A 14,961-nucleotide genomic window follows, 5' to 3' on the forward strand; every position below is an offset into this window, starting at 1 on the left:
GACACAATAGTCTTTATATTCGTTAAAAATGCTCACATAAAACTATATACCTTTGATTTAATAACATATCGACCAGATACAGCGTATGAATATATGGCACCTTCTTAATTAAAATAGTGGCCTTAAAAGGCAACAAAAGATATTGTTAAAAGAAGTTAAGTAACTCAACCGTGGTATAGAATTATATGTATGTGTACATATTGTATTTAAAGAAACATAAAATATTTAATACTTCAATGAGACAAGAACTTTCTATACGGTATAATAATACAGTATACTATAATCTGTAAATACAATGTAATACCATAGGGCTAACATAAATCAGCAAGAAAGGTTTTAATTTTCCGAGCATGAGTGGCACAGAGTGATACACTATTTCAACACAATTCTTTGGTTACGCCTCATTCAAATACAAACTAAATGATAACAGTTATACAAATTACACATGCTTTAGATTCATAATAACTATATTCTTAAAATAATTTTATAACAGCTACTTAATATGGAAACATAAAATGTTTAATATGTACTATTTTGTTCAGATATTAAAACTATTATTAAACCATTGCATCCTACAAATTAGTAATGAGATCGGTTGAAACTATGAAATTTTAACATTTAAGAGTCATCTTAAAGACACCAATATTAACATTTAACATTGTGTGCTACAGGGAGTAATCCTAGTGACACCTATATTAATATTTAACATTGTGTGCTACAGGGAGTAATCCTAGTGACACCTATATTAATATTTAACATTGTGTGATACAGGGAGTAATCCTAGTGACACCTATATTAATATTTAACATTGTGTGCTACAGGGAGTAATCCTAGTGACACCAATATTAAATATTTAACATTGTGTGCTACAGGGAGTAATCCTAGTGACACCTAATATTAATATTTAACATTGTGTGCTACAGGGAGTAATCCTAGTGACACCAATATTAATATTTAACATTGTGTGCTACAGGGGCACCAATATTAATATTAACATTGTGTGCTACAGGGAGTAATCCTAGTGACACCATATTAATATTTAACATTGTGTGCTACAGGGAGTAATCCTAGTGACACCAATTTAAATTTAACATTGTGTCTACAGGGAGTAATCCTAGTGACACCATATTAATATTTAACATTGTGTGCTACAGGGAGTAATCCTAGTGACACCATATGTGTGATATTTAACATTGTGTGCTACAGGGAGTAATCCTAGTGACACCTATATTAATATTTAACATTGTGTGCTACAGGGAGTAATCCTAGTGACACCAATATTAATATTTAACATTGTGTGCTACAGGGAGTAATCCTAACATGGAGTGCTACAGGGAGTAATCCCAGCGACACCAATATTAAATAATTAACATGGTGTGCTACAGGGAGTCATCCTAGTGACACCTATATTAATATTTAACATTGTGTGCTACAGGGAGTAATCCTAGTGACACCAATATTAATATTTAACATTGTGTGCTACAGGGAGTAATCCTAGTGACACCAATATTAATATTTAACATTGTGTGCTACAGGGAGTAATCCTAGTGACACAATTATTAAACATTTTAGTAGTGTGTGATATTGGGAGCCACACTAATATTAAATATTTAAGATACCAGTTTAAATATCAATATTGTGTTCAACAAGGAGTCATCCTATTGACGTCAACATTAACTCTTTGGCTTTTTGGAAAATTTGTGTACAAGTCCTTCAAAGTCCAGCACAGATCCTACTCCTTTAGCTGGGTCCATAGATATAAAGTCGTGTATGTTGTTTGTGGAATCTGAAAATTAAATTCCAGGTTCTTAAATCTCATTAGACATACAAGTAGTACTACAAATTTTAAGATATATTACAGAAATAATAAACATGTTTATTTCAAATAGATGTATTTATGATCAATGTTGCAATAAAATATAAGTGAGCTCAGTATTATAGATCCCCATTTGTATTAAACGTAACAAACCATCAGTAAGAGAGCTTTTCGTACTATACAATAACAAATTAAGAATCTAATATGGTATTACATATGAGAGTTTTGTGATACCAATACTTTTTTGTTGCAAGATCGCAAAATTGCAACACTAAAACTTTTTAACTTTTGAAATTAAAAATTGATGTTTTCATGGTAAAAATAACAGGGTATTTGAAAAAAAAATGCTTGGTTATTTCTGCAATCACCTTTAAATATCGAATGACGTACTTATGCGATATTGTACAAAATTAATGCAAACACTGCATTGGCATATATGCTGTATTATTTGGTAACACAGTAATTCAATATGTATAACAGGAAATATAATCATATATATTTCGTTGAATAACGCATTTCATATATAGAATTGAAAGCATTGTTTCATTAGTTCTACATGAAGAACTTCATAAAGGATATTGAACAACAAAGAAAGACTGTGTTCCATACTTTTCAAAAAGCAATGACAGTTGTTACAGATAACAGCATTTCAACCACTTGCACAAAAACCTTAAAAGATGCCCCATCGCCGACAGAGCATAAACAATACCCATCATTTGAACAACAACTAGTGTTTAATAAACACAAAAAAATAATGTAAAATAGTTTATGATGTTTTTGGTGTATGAGCTATCAGTACTTCATTCCATGTAAGACATAGTGTCATGGAATTCTTTTCGGATGCAATTATTAATATACATTTGTATAATATGTTTATGCTGAAGTGAAATCAGAAACTCAAACTATTAAATGGTGGTAACGGTGTAAGGTAATTAACTTTTGTAACTGAAAAAAAACACTTAATTCGTCTGCTCCGGTTTTGATAGATAAACCATACCATTTGTCTGAGGTGTGGTATCTTTAACGAATAAAATCACTGTCACTGAACTGATTACAATAACCTTGTCTCCAATTAGTAGCTAACCAGTGGGTAATGTAAAAAGCTTTAATTACCCGACGTTTGTATAAATGGATATGATGGTAGCTCACTAAACTTACCCAACGTTTGTATACATGGATATGATGGTAGCTCACTAAACTTACCAAACGTTTGTATACATGGATATGATGGTAGCTCACTAAGTGTACCTGACGTTTGTATACATGGTTATGATGGTAGCTCACTAAGTTTACCTGACGTTTGTATACATGGATATGATGGTAGCTCACTAAGTGTACCTGACGTTTGAATACATGGACATGATGGTTGCTCACTAAACTTACCAAACGTTTGCATACATGGATATGATGGTAGCTCACTAAGTGTACCTGACGTTTGTATACACAGAAATGATGGCTGCTCATTACGCTTAACTGACGTTTATATACAAAAATATGTACATGGATATGATGGCGGCTCACTAAAACATTATTTACCTGACGGTAACTTAACGGTAGCTCACTAAGTTTACCTGACGTTTGTATATGGACATGGACTTACGTAATAACGGTAGCTCACAAGTTTACTGACGTTGTTCCATTAATGCTAGCTCACTTTTCCTGAAGATTGTATACATGGATATGATGGCGGCTCACTAAGCTTATCTGGCATTATTATGCATAGAAATGGTGGCTGCTCACTAAGTTTACCTGATGTTTGTATACATGGATATGATGGTAGCTCACTAAGTTTACCTGTCGTTTGTATAAATGGATATGATGGCAACTCACTGGTTTCACTGAGTTTACCCTGTCGATATGATGATCATAGTTTACTGACGTTTGTATACATGGATATGATGGCGACTCACTAAGTTTACCTGACGTTTGTATAAATGGATATGATGGTAGCTCACTAAGTTTACCTGACGTTTGTATACATGGATATGATGGCGACTCACTAAGTTTACCTGATGTTTGTATAAATGGATATGATGGTAGCTCACTAAGTTTACCTGACGTTTGTATACATGGATATGATGGCAACTCACTAAGTTTACCTGACATTTGTATACATGGATATGATGGCGGCTCATTAAACTTACCTGACGTTTGTATACATGGATATGATGGCGGCTCACTAAGCCACTGTTTGTTGGCATCCAACATGTGAGATCTGTCGGAGGCAAATATCGATAGGAACTCAGACCCAGGTATTACCCGAAATTTTCTGAAATATCCATAATTCATTTTCAGGTTTTTGGTTTCATGTTATAATGTTCCTATACATCTACATATTAAGCAACATGTCTTTGGTAATATAAATTAATTATTAGCCTAACGTTAGTACTGTATATCAAACAACATGAGTCTAAACAACATGTGTCTAGCTTTGTACATTAGGTAATATCAGCATAACTGTTGAAAAGTAGATTTAGGCAACATTGACAAGAGTTTGTTTCTGTGAATACCAGTCAATTTAAATATGTGTGGTAATGTATAATGAGTTAAACATACTACTTTTTGCATATATATAATTTATATGATAGCCTAGCTGTGGTAGTACTGAAGGCTAACTGCATTATACTTAACCATGGTACTGTAAGCCAGTTATTATACTAACTGTGCAATCTGTGGCACTGGCTGTCGACAATGATCATCTTGCCTGAGAAACTCTTGGCTGTAAGGCAGTTTTAAAATGACTGAACTGTAGTAGCCCATTACTTACCTGTGATATTGCTTTTTCAGTGTTAAGTTTGGTCTGATACCCTTGGCTGTATACTCGGAGAAGTCACAAGGAAAAGGCAGTTTGGTATCTAGGTCATACACTAGGGAAGTATCATCATCATTGTAGATACATATCACATGGTAGTCCTATTAAAAACAATAATATATTATAGCAACAGGCCAAATGGGCTAAAGTTGCTCACCCTTTTTGAAACTACAGTTTCAAAAATTGCCTGTGATCTTACATGAAGGTCAATGTTGTTATTCATTTAAACAAACTGGTAACCTTATATCGCAGCATGCTAGAGGCCCAATGTCCCTGGACTCTTGTTGTAACAGAAAAGGATGTTATTTAAAAGTTGACTTTGCTTACCCTTTGACCAAGTGGCTAATGAATGTAATCAAGGTTTGTTTACTTTTCCAACATGGACATTAATACTAAAATGGACAAAACAACTGTTTATTATAATTGTCTGACATAGACAATTTTAAACTGTCATAATGGTTAATATACATTTTTATTATATGACAGGTGCTTTTGTTGTCTTTTGATTGGCCGATACGCTTCTCAGAAGTATTCATCAACTGCAATATCAACCCCGAAATTGGCAGCGAAAAGCACGCAAGGTTACTGGAATCAATTTTGACATCGAGTTGTACCCAAATAAAGTGTAACGCGAGTTTCCCTCATTCAGTGACGTCGGAATAATCTATTGTGACGTCATTATTATAGTTTGCAACATATATGGTGGAAGGCAGCAAGTTTGCTGCGATCAACAGAAATGAACTGCAAACTTCAATTTATGGAAAATGTTCAAGAACGCAAGAGGGGCTGCAGTTGATACAATATTCCGTGGCTCTATCAGTCTATAGCGTTAGCAAGAAGCATTTGGATATTTACCATTCATACTACATGTAACTACTTTTGTAAACAGAAACAGAAACTCGAAAATCATATAACCGTCGGCCTCCAGCCTCGGGATATATAACTTAATCGGGTTAATAACTCACCGTATCCACCTGAAAATAGGTCGATTATTGTATAATATTACCTTATTTAAATAAAATAAGAACAAAGCATTGTATGACATGACATAGATCTGGGGCAAAGATTTAAGTTTTACTTTTATCCTCACTGTTAGAATTACTTCTTTGCCCTATATTTACTACGATTTGTACTTTGTATCCTACAGACATATGGCAGTAAGGATCCAGTGTTACCTGGAATACAACCATTGTTTTACTTCTTTGGCCATATCATATAAATATAAAAACATGTCAATTTATATTATTAGTTGTTATGAAATAATTGTTTTGATAAAGTAAAGGACTGCATTGAAAATAGGCAAACTTTTCACACCATTTAATTTGACTTTATGTGCATACTATCATCAGTAATCTTATCCTTATAAGTATAATGACTGTATCTATATTTATTGAATATTAATATCTGGTGGTAATGACTGCAATAAACAATGTAAACAAAAGAAGTGAAATAAAGATCATCAGTGTCATCTTTCCATAGCTGTGAAGGTAAAGGAAAATGCTGTCATGAATAAATTCTTACCCATACTACAACTCCATCAGGTGAAGCACTCGATTTCTGGTAAAAGAGTGGAATCTAAAAAGCAAAGAAAAACATATCAAGGGAATTGATTCACTCAATGTTACTTTTGAAAATTACCAAGTTTTTCATCTCTGTTTCATTTCTGTTTTACTTCTGTAACATTAAGAATATTTAATAAATTAAAAAATTAAAAAGCTATTTGTTCAACTAGATTCAATGAAGTAATATACTACTTATATTTACATTTGTAATTTTAGTTTGATTAATATTTTGACGGAAAAAAAATACTTTATGTAACAACTAACAATTTGGTGCTTACATATAAATATTATTTTTCCTGTCAATTTTGTTTGAAAACAATGAAGCAGTTTTTAGTTATGACGGGAAGAAAATAAAATAAAAGTTTTTAAACCAACCTGTTTGTTTTCATTTGATATAAACACACAATAGCAGTATGACATCTTGTTTGGACTTCTGTCCTTTACAAGCTCACAGAGTTTCCAAACATTTTCTTCACTGTAACAAACAAGTAACATATTAACAAAATTTTGATGGAATATCAATAACATGTACATACCATTTAAAGTACCTGAAATAGCCTGGTGGCAGCTATTTAATTTTCCTGAGTTTTTTTTGTGTATGTCCGTCAATACAACTAATACAGTATATATACATGTAGTTATATGGGGTTATCGGAAAAAAGAATTGAGGACAGAAGAACAAACAAACAAAAAAGACTCTGCCGCAAGATGATAGAAATATTTCTAGTATTTTCACAAATTAATTCAGTTGTATGATATGTATAGTATATACATGTATAAAATTAAACAGAAAGAAATTATTAATGATTTTTTAAAGGTAATCACAAGTCCAACACAAATATTGACAAAAATAGATGGATTTTTTTGTCCAATACAGGGGTTTTGAGAGAATGATTTACAATTTTCCAGTGTATTGATTGTGACATCTCAAAAGTCATGTCCAAATTTGATGTCACAATTACCGGAGAGTGGGACTTATCAATGACAATTTGTACTTTACCTACGTCGTTTTGGTATCTCGAAATTGAGGACAGAGGTATTCATTGAGAATTAAATGTTGTATCATATCATATATTGTGTGTGGCCAACAGGTCTGGATCAAGCTGGATAAATCCTTATGCAAAGGTAGAAGGTGACCGTATCACTTTCGTGCACTATTTACAATTTAAACTTCTATATTTACAGAACCAGTTAATAGATTTCTAAAAGAAAACAGATTGATCAAATTCTGACAAATACTAGACAACATATATTATTGTGTAACAGGAAAGGAGAAAATGTTTTTGTCATAGGTCTTGTCAAATATGTGTAACAAGAGAGAAGAAAATGTAGCGGCCAGACTGGGATTCGTACCCTGGACACTCCGAACACTAGCTGAATGCTCTACCGCTGAGCTATCTGGTTATTGTTGATCAACTCAGTCCATTCCTGTTACACTCCCTCCCTCCTCTTTCAAAGTCTTCGCCCTCAAAGCCATGAGATCCTTCACCTTGTATCACCATGTTCAGATGGTATTTTAGTTGGGCGTCAATTTTGTAACAGGAGAGGCGAAAATATAGTAGCCAGACCGGAATTTCGAACCTGGGACCTCTGAACACTAGCCAAATGCTCTATGGCTATGTCTAACCTGGTCACAAATGAACGAACCTGTCCAATCGCTACATGTGTACATTGTATATGAAGCTACATGTAGATTCCACATGTACATAGCATTCAATTCACAGGTATGTGTAGCTTCGATATCACTATACACTGTACTGTGCAGTGTTTGTGTTTACACTGTTCCTATATCCTTTTTACAGCTGTTTGAACTTTTAAGCATAGAGACCCAAAATGAACCCACATTTTTCCTGTGACTCCATTCCAATTACATAAGGGTACCCCATTTCATCTGGGGACGGCTCCATTGATGGAACATCCAGTACAAAATCCATGTATGCACTCTAACATGTGTGAAGTACATGTACATGTAATCAAAGACATAGAGCTATTGTGTAAAATATAGGTAAAACGAAAGTAAACAGATAATTTGAGTGTACAACATATCAGTAGGATAGTGTACTTACCAATAACAACTAGTGTATGTACATTTATCTGGAGTAGGAATTATATCAAGAATCTTGGCTTGATCCATGGTAAATTGTTTATTTAGCAACGTTTACATTGGTTTCCAAACGTCTTGTAGATCACGCTAAGCGCATCAATGACTACGACTGAAATGCCGGTAGTATAATCTTCCAGATGTTTGTTTTGAATGTGTATGGTCGCTCAAGCGTTTAAAGACCATGTGGGTCATGTGATCACTATTTTATCCGTAAAAATGGCTTCAGGAAAGCGTCTCGGCAATCTCGCGCTGGACAAGACAGTGATATTTGTGTGTGACATGCAAGAACGATTTCGTCCGGCTATCAGTTATTTTGCGGAGATCGTTGAAGTCGCAGGAAGAATTGTAAGATCAAATTTAGAGCAAAAAAAGTGCTACATATCATGTGTACCACATGCAGGTGCCTTGCCCTTGGTCAGTTTGTTCTGTAAAAATACAAAAACATATGAGATAAATTATACATTTTATAGCATCCCCTTACAGTACTATATATACAATATATACATATATACTTATGTATAGGAGAAATGTAGCGGGCAGACCGGGATTTGAACAAGAGACCCTTCGAACACTATAGCCGAGTGCTCTAACCACTGAGTTACCTGGTCACCGATAATTGACCCAGTCCAATCCCGCCACACTCCTCCCTCCTTTCTTGAAGTCTTCGCCCTCGAAGACATACCAGACCCTTCCAAACACCAGTGACCACCAACACTGTAGGTTATGTAGTTGGGCGCCAATTCTGTAACGGGAGAGGAGAAAATGTAGGCCATACTGGAATTCAAACCAGGGACCCTCCGAACACTAGCCGAGTGCTCTAAGGACTGAGCTACATATATGTACCTGGTCACCTATGATCGACCAAGTCCAATCTCACCACAGTATATTACATGTACAAATGTATGCTGATATTGATAGGGAATGTGTATTATTTAACAAATATGACAAAAAGATACAAATGGAACTTAAATGTATATATGGTGCCATAAATGGATAGAAAAAAAAAACTGTGATTGATGACAATGATTATTGTATTATTCAAAGGAATGTACAGTAATGAGCCAGGGATCAATCTAGCTCTGATTTATTACCGTTTATGGGTAAATTTCCCCTCAAGGAATGAATTCCCCTCTGGCCTAAAATTCCCCTGAAGATTTAAAAATTCCCCATTTGAAGCTAAATAATGACCATTTTTGTAATGCAATTTCCCCTGTGATTTATTTTTCATTAATTTTTAAGACTTTTGTTTGCAAATTTCTTCATATTTATCATACAGCTACTGCATATTTAATGATAAACTCAAATTTTTCATTATTGAGCTTAAAAACTTGCTTTATTAAATCTAAAAATAAAATTACAATTTAGTTGTTTTACCGTACTTTTTCGTCAAAATGAATATAATTTTGATCCAAAATAAGAAGATTCAAATTCCCCTATATTTCGCCAAACTTTTCCCCTATTTTGAAAAAGGGAAGTTTCCCCAAAAACCTAGATTGATCCCTGTAAGCGCAAAGCACAAAGGTAACACACATGTAATCGGGTCAATATGTACAAGACTCAGTACATTACATTATCAATTAAGGCACTAGTGATATGGAAGTATAATTCCCCTTACAATTTTATATACATGTTTGAAAATTGTTTTAGTGAATATTACATATGTAATTAGCATTTTTTTTTGTCTTATTAGTATTTATGTAATATTTTTATTCAGATTGTTGAAGAATGGTAACCACTGATTTTATTCTTGCTTTATTTATTTTTTTGATTTGTTTTTAGCTTGAAGCCTCAAAACTTTTGAATATTCCAGTGATTGTAACAGAACAAGTAAGTTTCAATAATAATGACTTATCTACATGCATGTATGCATCTGCTATATCCAGAATACAAAATTTAAAAAATATGAAAATCAAAGACCAAACTAAGAGTAATAAAACATATCAGTTACATGTTGATAATATTATTCACATTTACATAAATTCATTTTGGAAGGAAGTTTTACTTCCTTATCAAAGTATAAAAAAAAAATATTTCAATAATTTGATTATAAGTAACAGTATACAATATAATAACATTACTGACTTTCTATGCATTTTGAAAACAATTATTTGATACATCTTAATAAAAATACATTTTTTTCACCATGTTCAGTATCCTAAGGGTCTAGGCAGTACTGTGGAGGAGCTTGATATTAGCCATGCTGCAGGCAAGTTTGATAAGACAAAGTTCAGTATGATGTTACCAGAGGTGGAGGAAAAGCTGAAGACACTGTGTGGGGGAGATGTCCAACATGTTGTACTTCTTGGTATAGAGGTATGATCTACTATAGCTGGTTATTAAGTTGTGTTGATCAGCGATGTTGTTGTTAATATGTTATCTGTGAGACGGTATTAAATGATGGATAATTATAGATCATGTATATAGCTGCTATTATTGTGAAAAATTGTAGTTTATTAAAATTACAGTTTAAGCTGATACTTGATATGAACAGTTGTACTGTAGGTGTCTGAATCTGTAGAAATCATAACAGAATAAATATTCATTCAGGTGGTCTAATTTTATAGACAAAAATAAAAACATAGAATCTGATGTTAATTGAACAGCGAAGTACAGAAGAGGTTATATTAAAAGTAATAATAGAACTTTGTAATTAGCAGTTGCATGTATAATGAATCCAACATTTGTGACAAAGAATGTCATTTATTCTCCAGGCCCATGTGTGTGTCCAGCAGACTGTCATAGACCTGTTGTCTCGAGACATAGAAGTACATGTTGTAGCCGACGCCACTTCCTCCAGGTCACAAATGGACAGGGTATTTGCCTTTGAAGTGAGTCTGGATACTAATTAAAATGTTAATATCATCTACATTTAATTAATAAGAATTAGTACAATAGTGATAATTCTTATAAACAACTAAGGTCAATTGAGGTGGAGGAAAGTTGTGATACCTATCTGGCAACTTTGAACACAAAGCCTAAAAGTGGAAGTCCAGTGGTTGGAATACAAGAAAAGGCCTCTGCTACCACATCCCATAGATTTGTTTTAGTGTACAAGAGAAAGAAAGTTGTCACCACAAAAATAACATTATTTCTGTGTATAAAGGGAGATAATTCAATCTTTTTGAGCCTTGATATTTCTTGTTCATTTTGATTATGTATTATATTTGAATTCACCCTGATAGTCACCAATTGTTGTTTCCTTTGATTTTCTTGTTGCTTAGTTCATTTTGAAAACCGTGACATGCTGTTACCATTCATAAATCAATATTTTGGCTCACGAATAGAGCTCAGGGCTGTGAGTGAGCTCATACTGTTGTTTCCTTTAAATAATATTTGGGTGTTTTTTATGTGACAACTGACAAGTGATGTCCTTTAAAGCCCTTTTCAGGGTCATGATCTGTTGTTTCTGTCGGTTAACTTACAGGTGAGCCACAGGGTTTTGACGCTATATATTTACAGACATCTTATTACAGTATTACACATATAAAGGTGTCCATATATATCTATAAAGACAAAAACCTGTGGTTAAGCTGACTTTGAGAGATCCAAACTTCCGTTCCTTTGATAGGTTAATATCTGCGTATAATCTGTGTTAATAGCTTTAATATTAACTTGTTCACCCCTGAAATTTCATAATGGACTTGTCTAGTCTATGATTAAGAAGAGCCTAAATGTATCTCGAGGGGTGATTGAGTCAACTCATATATTCTCTTCAGTCCCACACTGCTGTGACTTTCGATTAATTAATATTTATGTCATAATGAGTGTACTAAACCATTGTCACTCTGATTACTGATGTGAGACTTTGTTACTTGACAGAGATTCCGACACAGTGGGGCTACAGTCACCACCAGTGAGGCAGTGCTATTACAGTTTATAGGGGACAAAGACCATCCACAGTTTAAACCCATCCAGCAACTGATCAAGAAAAGTGCTCCCGATTCTGGACTTGTCACCAAACTATAGACTGTGTAAAATATGTACTCATCATTCATCAAGAAAAGTGCTCCTGATTCTGGGCTTGTCACCAAACTATTGACTGTGTAAAGTGCTCCCTATTCTGGATTTGTTACCGACTATAGATTGTGTAAAAGGAAAAGTGCTTCTCTTTTTGCGCTTGGCACATGTGACTGGTTAAGTGTAACATAACATAAAAAAGGAATCTACACCTTCCTGTAGGAACTCAAATAATTGTTTGATATTTTGGTTTTTGGACTGAGTGATCAGCAACACTTTTCTACTCATTGTTAAACTGGGTGAGTTATCTAACCCACTGAAAAAATGTGTCACCGATTTTAGATTTGTCACAACTTTAGATTTGTCGATGTTACATATCCTGTAAAATTGTCTCATTTAGAAAGATTATTTTACATCATACTTAACAAATTCTATTCCTATATTTCATTTACTATGTAGAACAATTATATACCAATGTTGAATGAGTTCTACTTTTGATAATAACTCATATTTTCATTTCCTTTTTTACCTACCTATGAACAATATGTATTGTAAAATAAAGACGTTTTTTATTCCACTCATTAGCACATCAAGTAGTTTTTTTCAAGCCATTTTTATCGTTTAACATATGAGAATGATTAAATATCAAGCCATTTGTAGATCAAATACATGTTGAAATAAAACATTCTCTAACAAATATGTGTTGCGTTTGAAATTGCATTTATCAGATTGTCAGCTTTGAGCAAGCATTTCTGACCTACATGTGCTTATTCTATTTTGAATATTCTTCTAACAAAAGGAATGTTCCAAACACTGTTTCTTCTTCAGCCTTAAATTGGTTTGTAGATTATCTATTTGAACAACCATGGTCATTTAATGACAGACGCTGATGTGTGCAATTTGTTGCATGTGTGAGTGCCTATAAAGAAATAAAAAGTAAAAAGAAACTATACTGTTTGCAGCTATCCAAAATGTTTTTCAACGTAACTACAAAATTCTTGCAAATACTTTTTGTTGGCAGGAACATTGCTGAAAATTCTTGCAATATTTTTTGTGCAAGCAATGTCACACAAAGAGATTCAGAATGTAGAGCTGCCATTATGTTGTTTGCAAGAACTTTGGAGATATGTAATACAATTAAAATGACTGACCTAAAATGAGTCATCAGGCAGTCTCAGTTTGATGAGATATTCAAATTAAATTTGAACACTCAGATCAAAGACTGATATTTGTTTGTTACATTATTCTGGAAAATATTATGGATAATATTACTTCGAGAGCAGTCAGCACAATATAATCCAAAATTCTTTTAAATAAATATGCACAGGTATGTAACCTTCATAGCTACATCATTTTAGAAATAATACAACTTACAACATTTATTATCACTCATCTGGTTCACATAAGGAAGTGAAGAGTTTTACGTGCCGCCACGCTATATATATCGTTTAGGAGCATAAGGAATGGAGAGTTTGTAATTATACTCAGTCTGACTAAAAATATCCAAATAAAAAGATTTAGGATTTTCAATTTGGGATAATTGATTAGTTAATTACACAACATAGAACAGTTGGATTTTCAACAATAGAATGTCATAATTGATTATTAAGTGTAGTTATTTGAACGCTAAATTATGATATGCAATAGTATTTTGGCATAACTATAATGAAGTCAACAAATGAATCCGAGGGGTATTAAACACCCTGTACCCATCCTTTGGGGACATTTTGGCGATCGTATAACTTTTAGCGGCTGCATTCATTTTGTTCTTTATGACCGCCTTTGATTTGACATGTAGCTGATTCTCAATACAATGGCACCATAAATTGTGATGCAAGTAAAAAGATTATTTCATATGGATTTTGTGTAAAAACGTGATCTTATTCAGTTTTAACATGAAAATGATGTGGATGCACGGGAGAACGGGAGTCTATGGTAGCTACGAGCCTGTATATTTTTTTCTTGTATACAAAGTTAGTTTAAACAAAATTATATCATGGTTGTACTTGGATGATTTGGTTTGGTCCATAGAAGCCATGAAATTGTTGCATGCGAGAACAATTTTATACTAACAATCAATTTTGACTAAAACAACTGAATTCATACATGCAATAAACCTGTTGAAACTCATGCTTAACAACTGTTTCTGGGAAAATTGTGGCAAATATTTGCGACAAAGTCGCAAAGTTTGGCGACCTTCGCAAATATTTGCAAGAAAACTAATTGACAAGCGAAGTCTGAGTATTTGCTGCAAACTAACCTTTTATATGTTTTTGGGATCTGCAACATGTTCATGCTGTCTTTTTCTTCACCTTGCGTAATTAATATATATGCTGCTCAATAATTTCATTTTGAATTTGGCGTATTTGCAAAAAGCGGTGTAGTGGAATTAGAAATCCGGAAAACCTATCTCAGTGCAATTATAATATGCATCTATATATATATAATTACTGTTGGTTAAAAATTCGTGCCAGGTTCATGTGAAATATGTCGTCACCAAAATGTTTAGAATAATAAATATATAGGCCTATAACGTAGTCTAAATTAGTCTTCATCAGTTATGTTTTGGATATAGTAATTACATGTACAATGAACCAACAGCAAAAGTCTTCCAACCGAGTAGAGATTCACATGTAATTAATTTGTGTTTGTTCTCTTAGGACTGTCTGCGCCATTTGGATATATCTTATCATAACTCTGAGCACGATAT

General features: G+C 33.4%; 2 protein-coding genes across 2 annotated transcripts; one reads left to right on the plus strand and one right to left on the minus strand.

Annotated features, from left to right (window-relative positions):
• Positions 1-1,623: 1,623 nt before the first annotated feature.
• Positions 1,624-8,430, minus strand: LOC138331816 (protein N-terminal glutamine amidohydrolase-like). The gene is made up of 6 exons (XM_069279609.1): positions 8,257-8,430; positions 6,566-6,665; positions 6,150-6,203; positions 4,584-4,729; positions 3,961-4,085; positions 1,624-1,786 (listed from the first exon to the last, which is right to left on the minus strand). Exons 1-6 carry the CDS (start codon positions 8,322-8,324, stop codon positions 1,674-1,676), a joined length of 606 nt encoding a protein of 201 aa, XP_069135710.1. The 5' UTR covers positions 8,325-8,430; the 3' UTR covers positions 1,624-1,673.
• Positions 8,431-8,479: 49 nt separating this feature from the next.
• LOC138331815 (isochorismatase domain-containing protein 1-like) lies at positions 8,480-12,948 on the plus strand. Its single transcript, XM_069279608.1, has 5 exons — positions 8,480-8,639; positions 10,074-10,121; positions 10,446-10,607; positions 11,006-11,122; positions 12,114-12,948. The coding sequence occupies exons 1-5, from the start codon at positions 8,511-8,513 to the stop codon at positions 12,258-12,260; spliced, it is 603 nt and encodes a 200-aa protein (XP_069135709.1). The 5' UTR covers positions 8,480-8,510; the 3' UTR covers positions 12,261-12,948.
• The last annotated feature ends 2,013 nt before the right edge of the window (positions 12,949-14,961 follow it).

This window comes from Argopecten irradians, chromosome 9, assembly GCF_041381155.1.
Source record: "Argopecten irradians isolate NY chromosome 9, Ai_NY, whole genome shotgun sequence".
NCBI lineage: Eukaryota > Metazoa > Mollusca > Bivalvia > Pectinida > Pectinidae > Argopecten > Argopecten irradians.

Bases quoted from the DNA above. Each gene is read 5' to 3' on its own strand.
- LOC138331815 (XM_069279608.1), top strand. From the start codon at position 8,511: ATGGCTTCAGGAAAGCGTCTCGGCAATCTCGCGCTGGACAAGACAGTG. The intron at 8,640-10,073 runs GTAAGATCAAAT...ATTTGTTTTTAG, and splicing joins TTGAAGTCGCAGGAAGAATT to CTTGAAGCCTCAAAACTTTT. The intron at 11,123-12,113 runs GTGAGTCTGGAT...GTTACTTGACAG, and splicing joins ACAGGGTATTTGCCTTTGAA to AGATTCCGACACAGTGGGGC.
- LOC138331816 (XM_069279609.1), bottom strand. From the start codon at position 8,324: ATGGATCAAGCCAAGATTCTTGATATAATTCCTACTCCAGATAAATGT. The intron at 4,730-6,149 runs GTAAGAATTTAT...TGTTTTTAATAG, and splicing joins CTGATGGAGTTGTAGTATGG to GACTACCATGTGATATGTAT. The intron at 1,787-3,960 runs GTAAGTTTAATG...TTTAATTTTCAG, and splicing joins TCCATGTATACAAACGTCAG to ATTCCACAAACAACATACAC.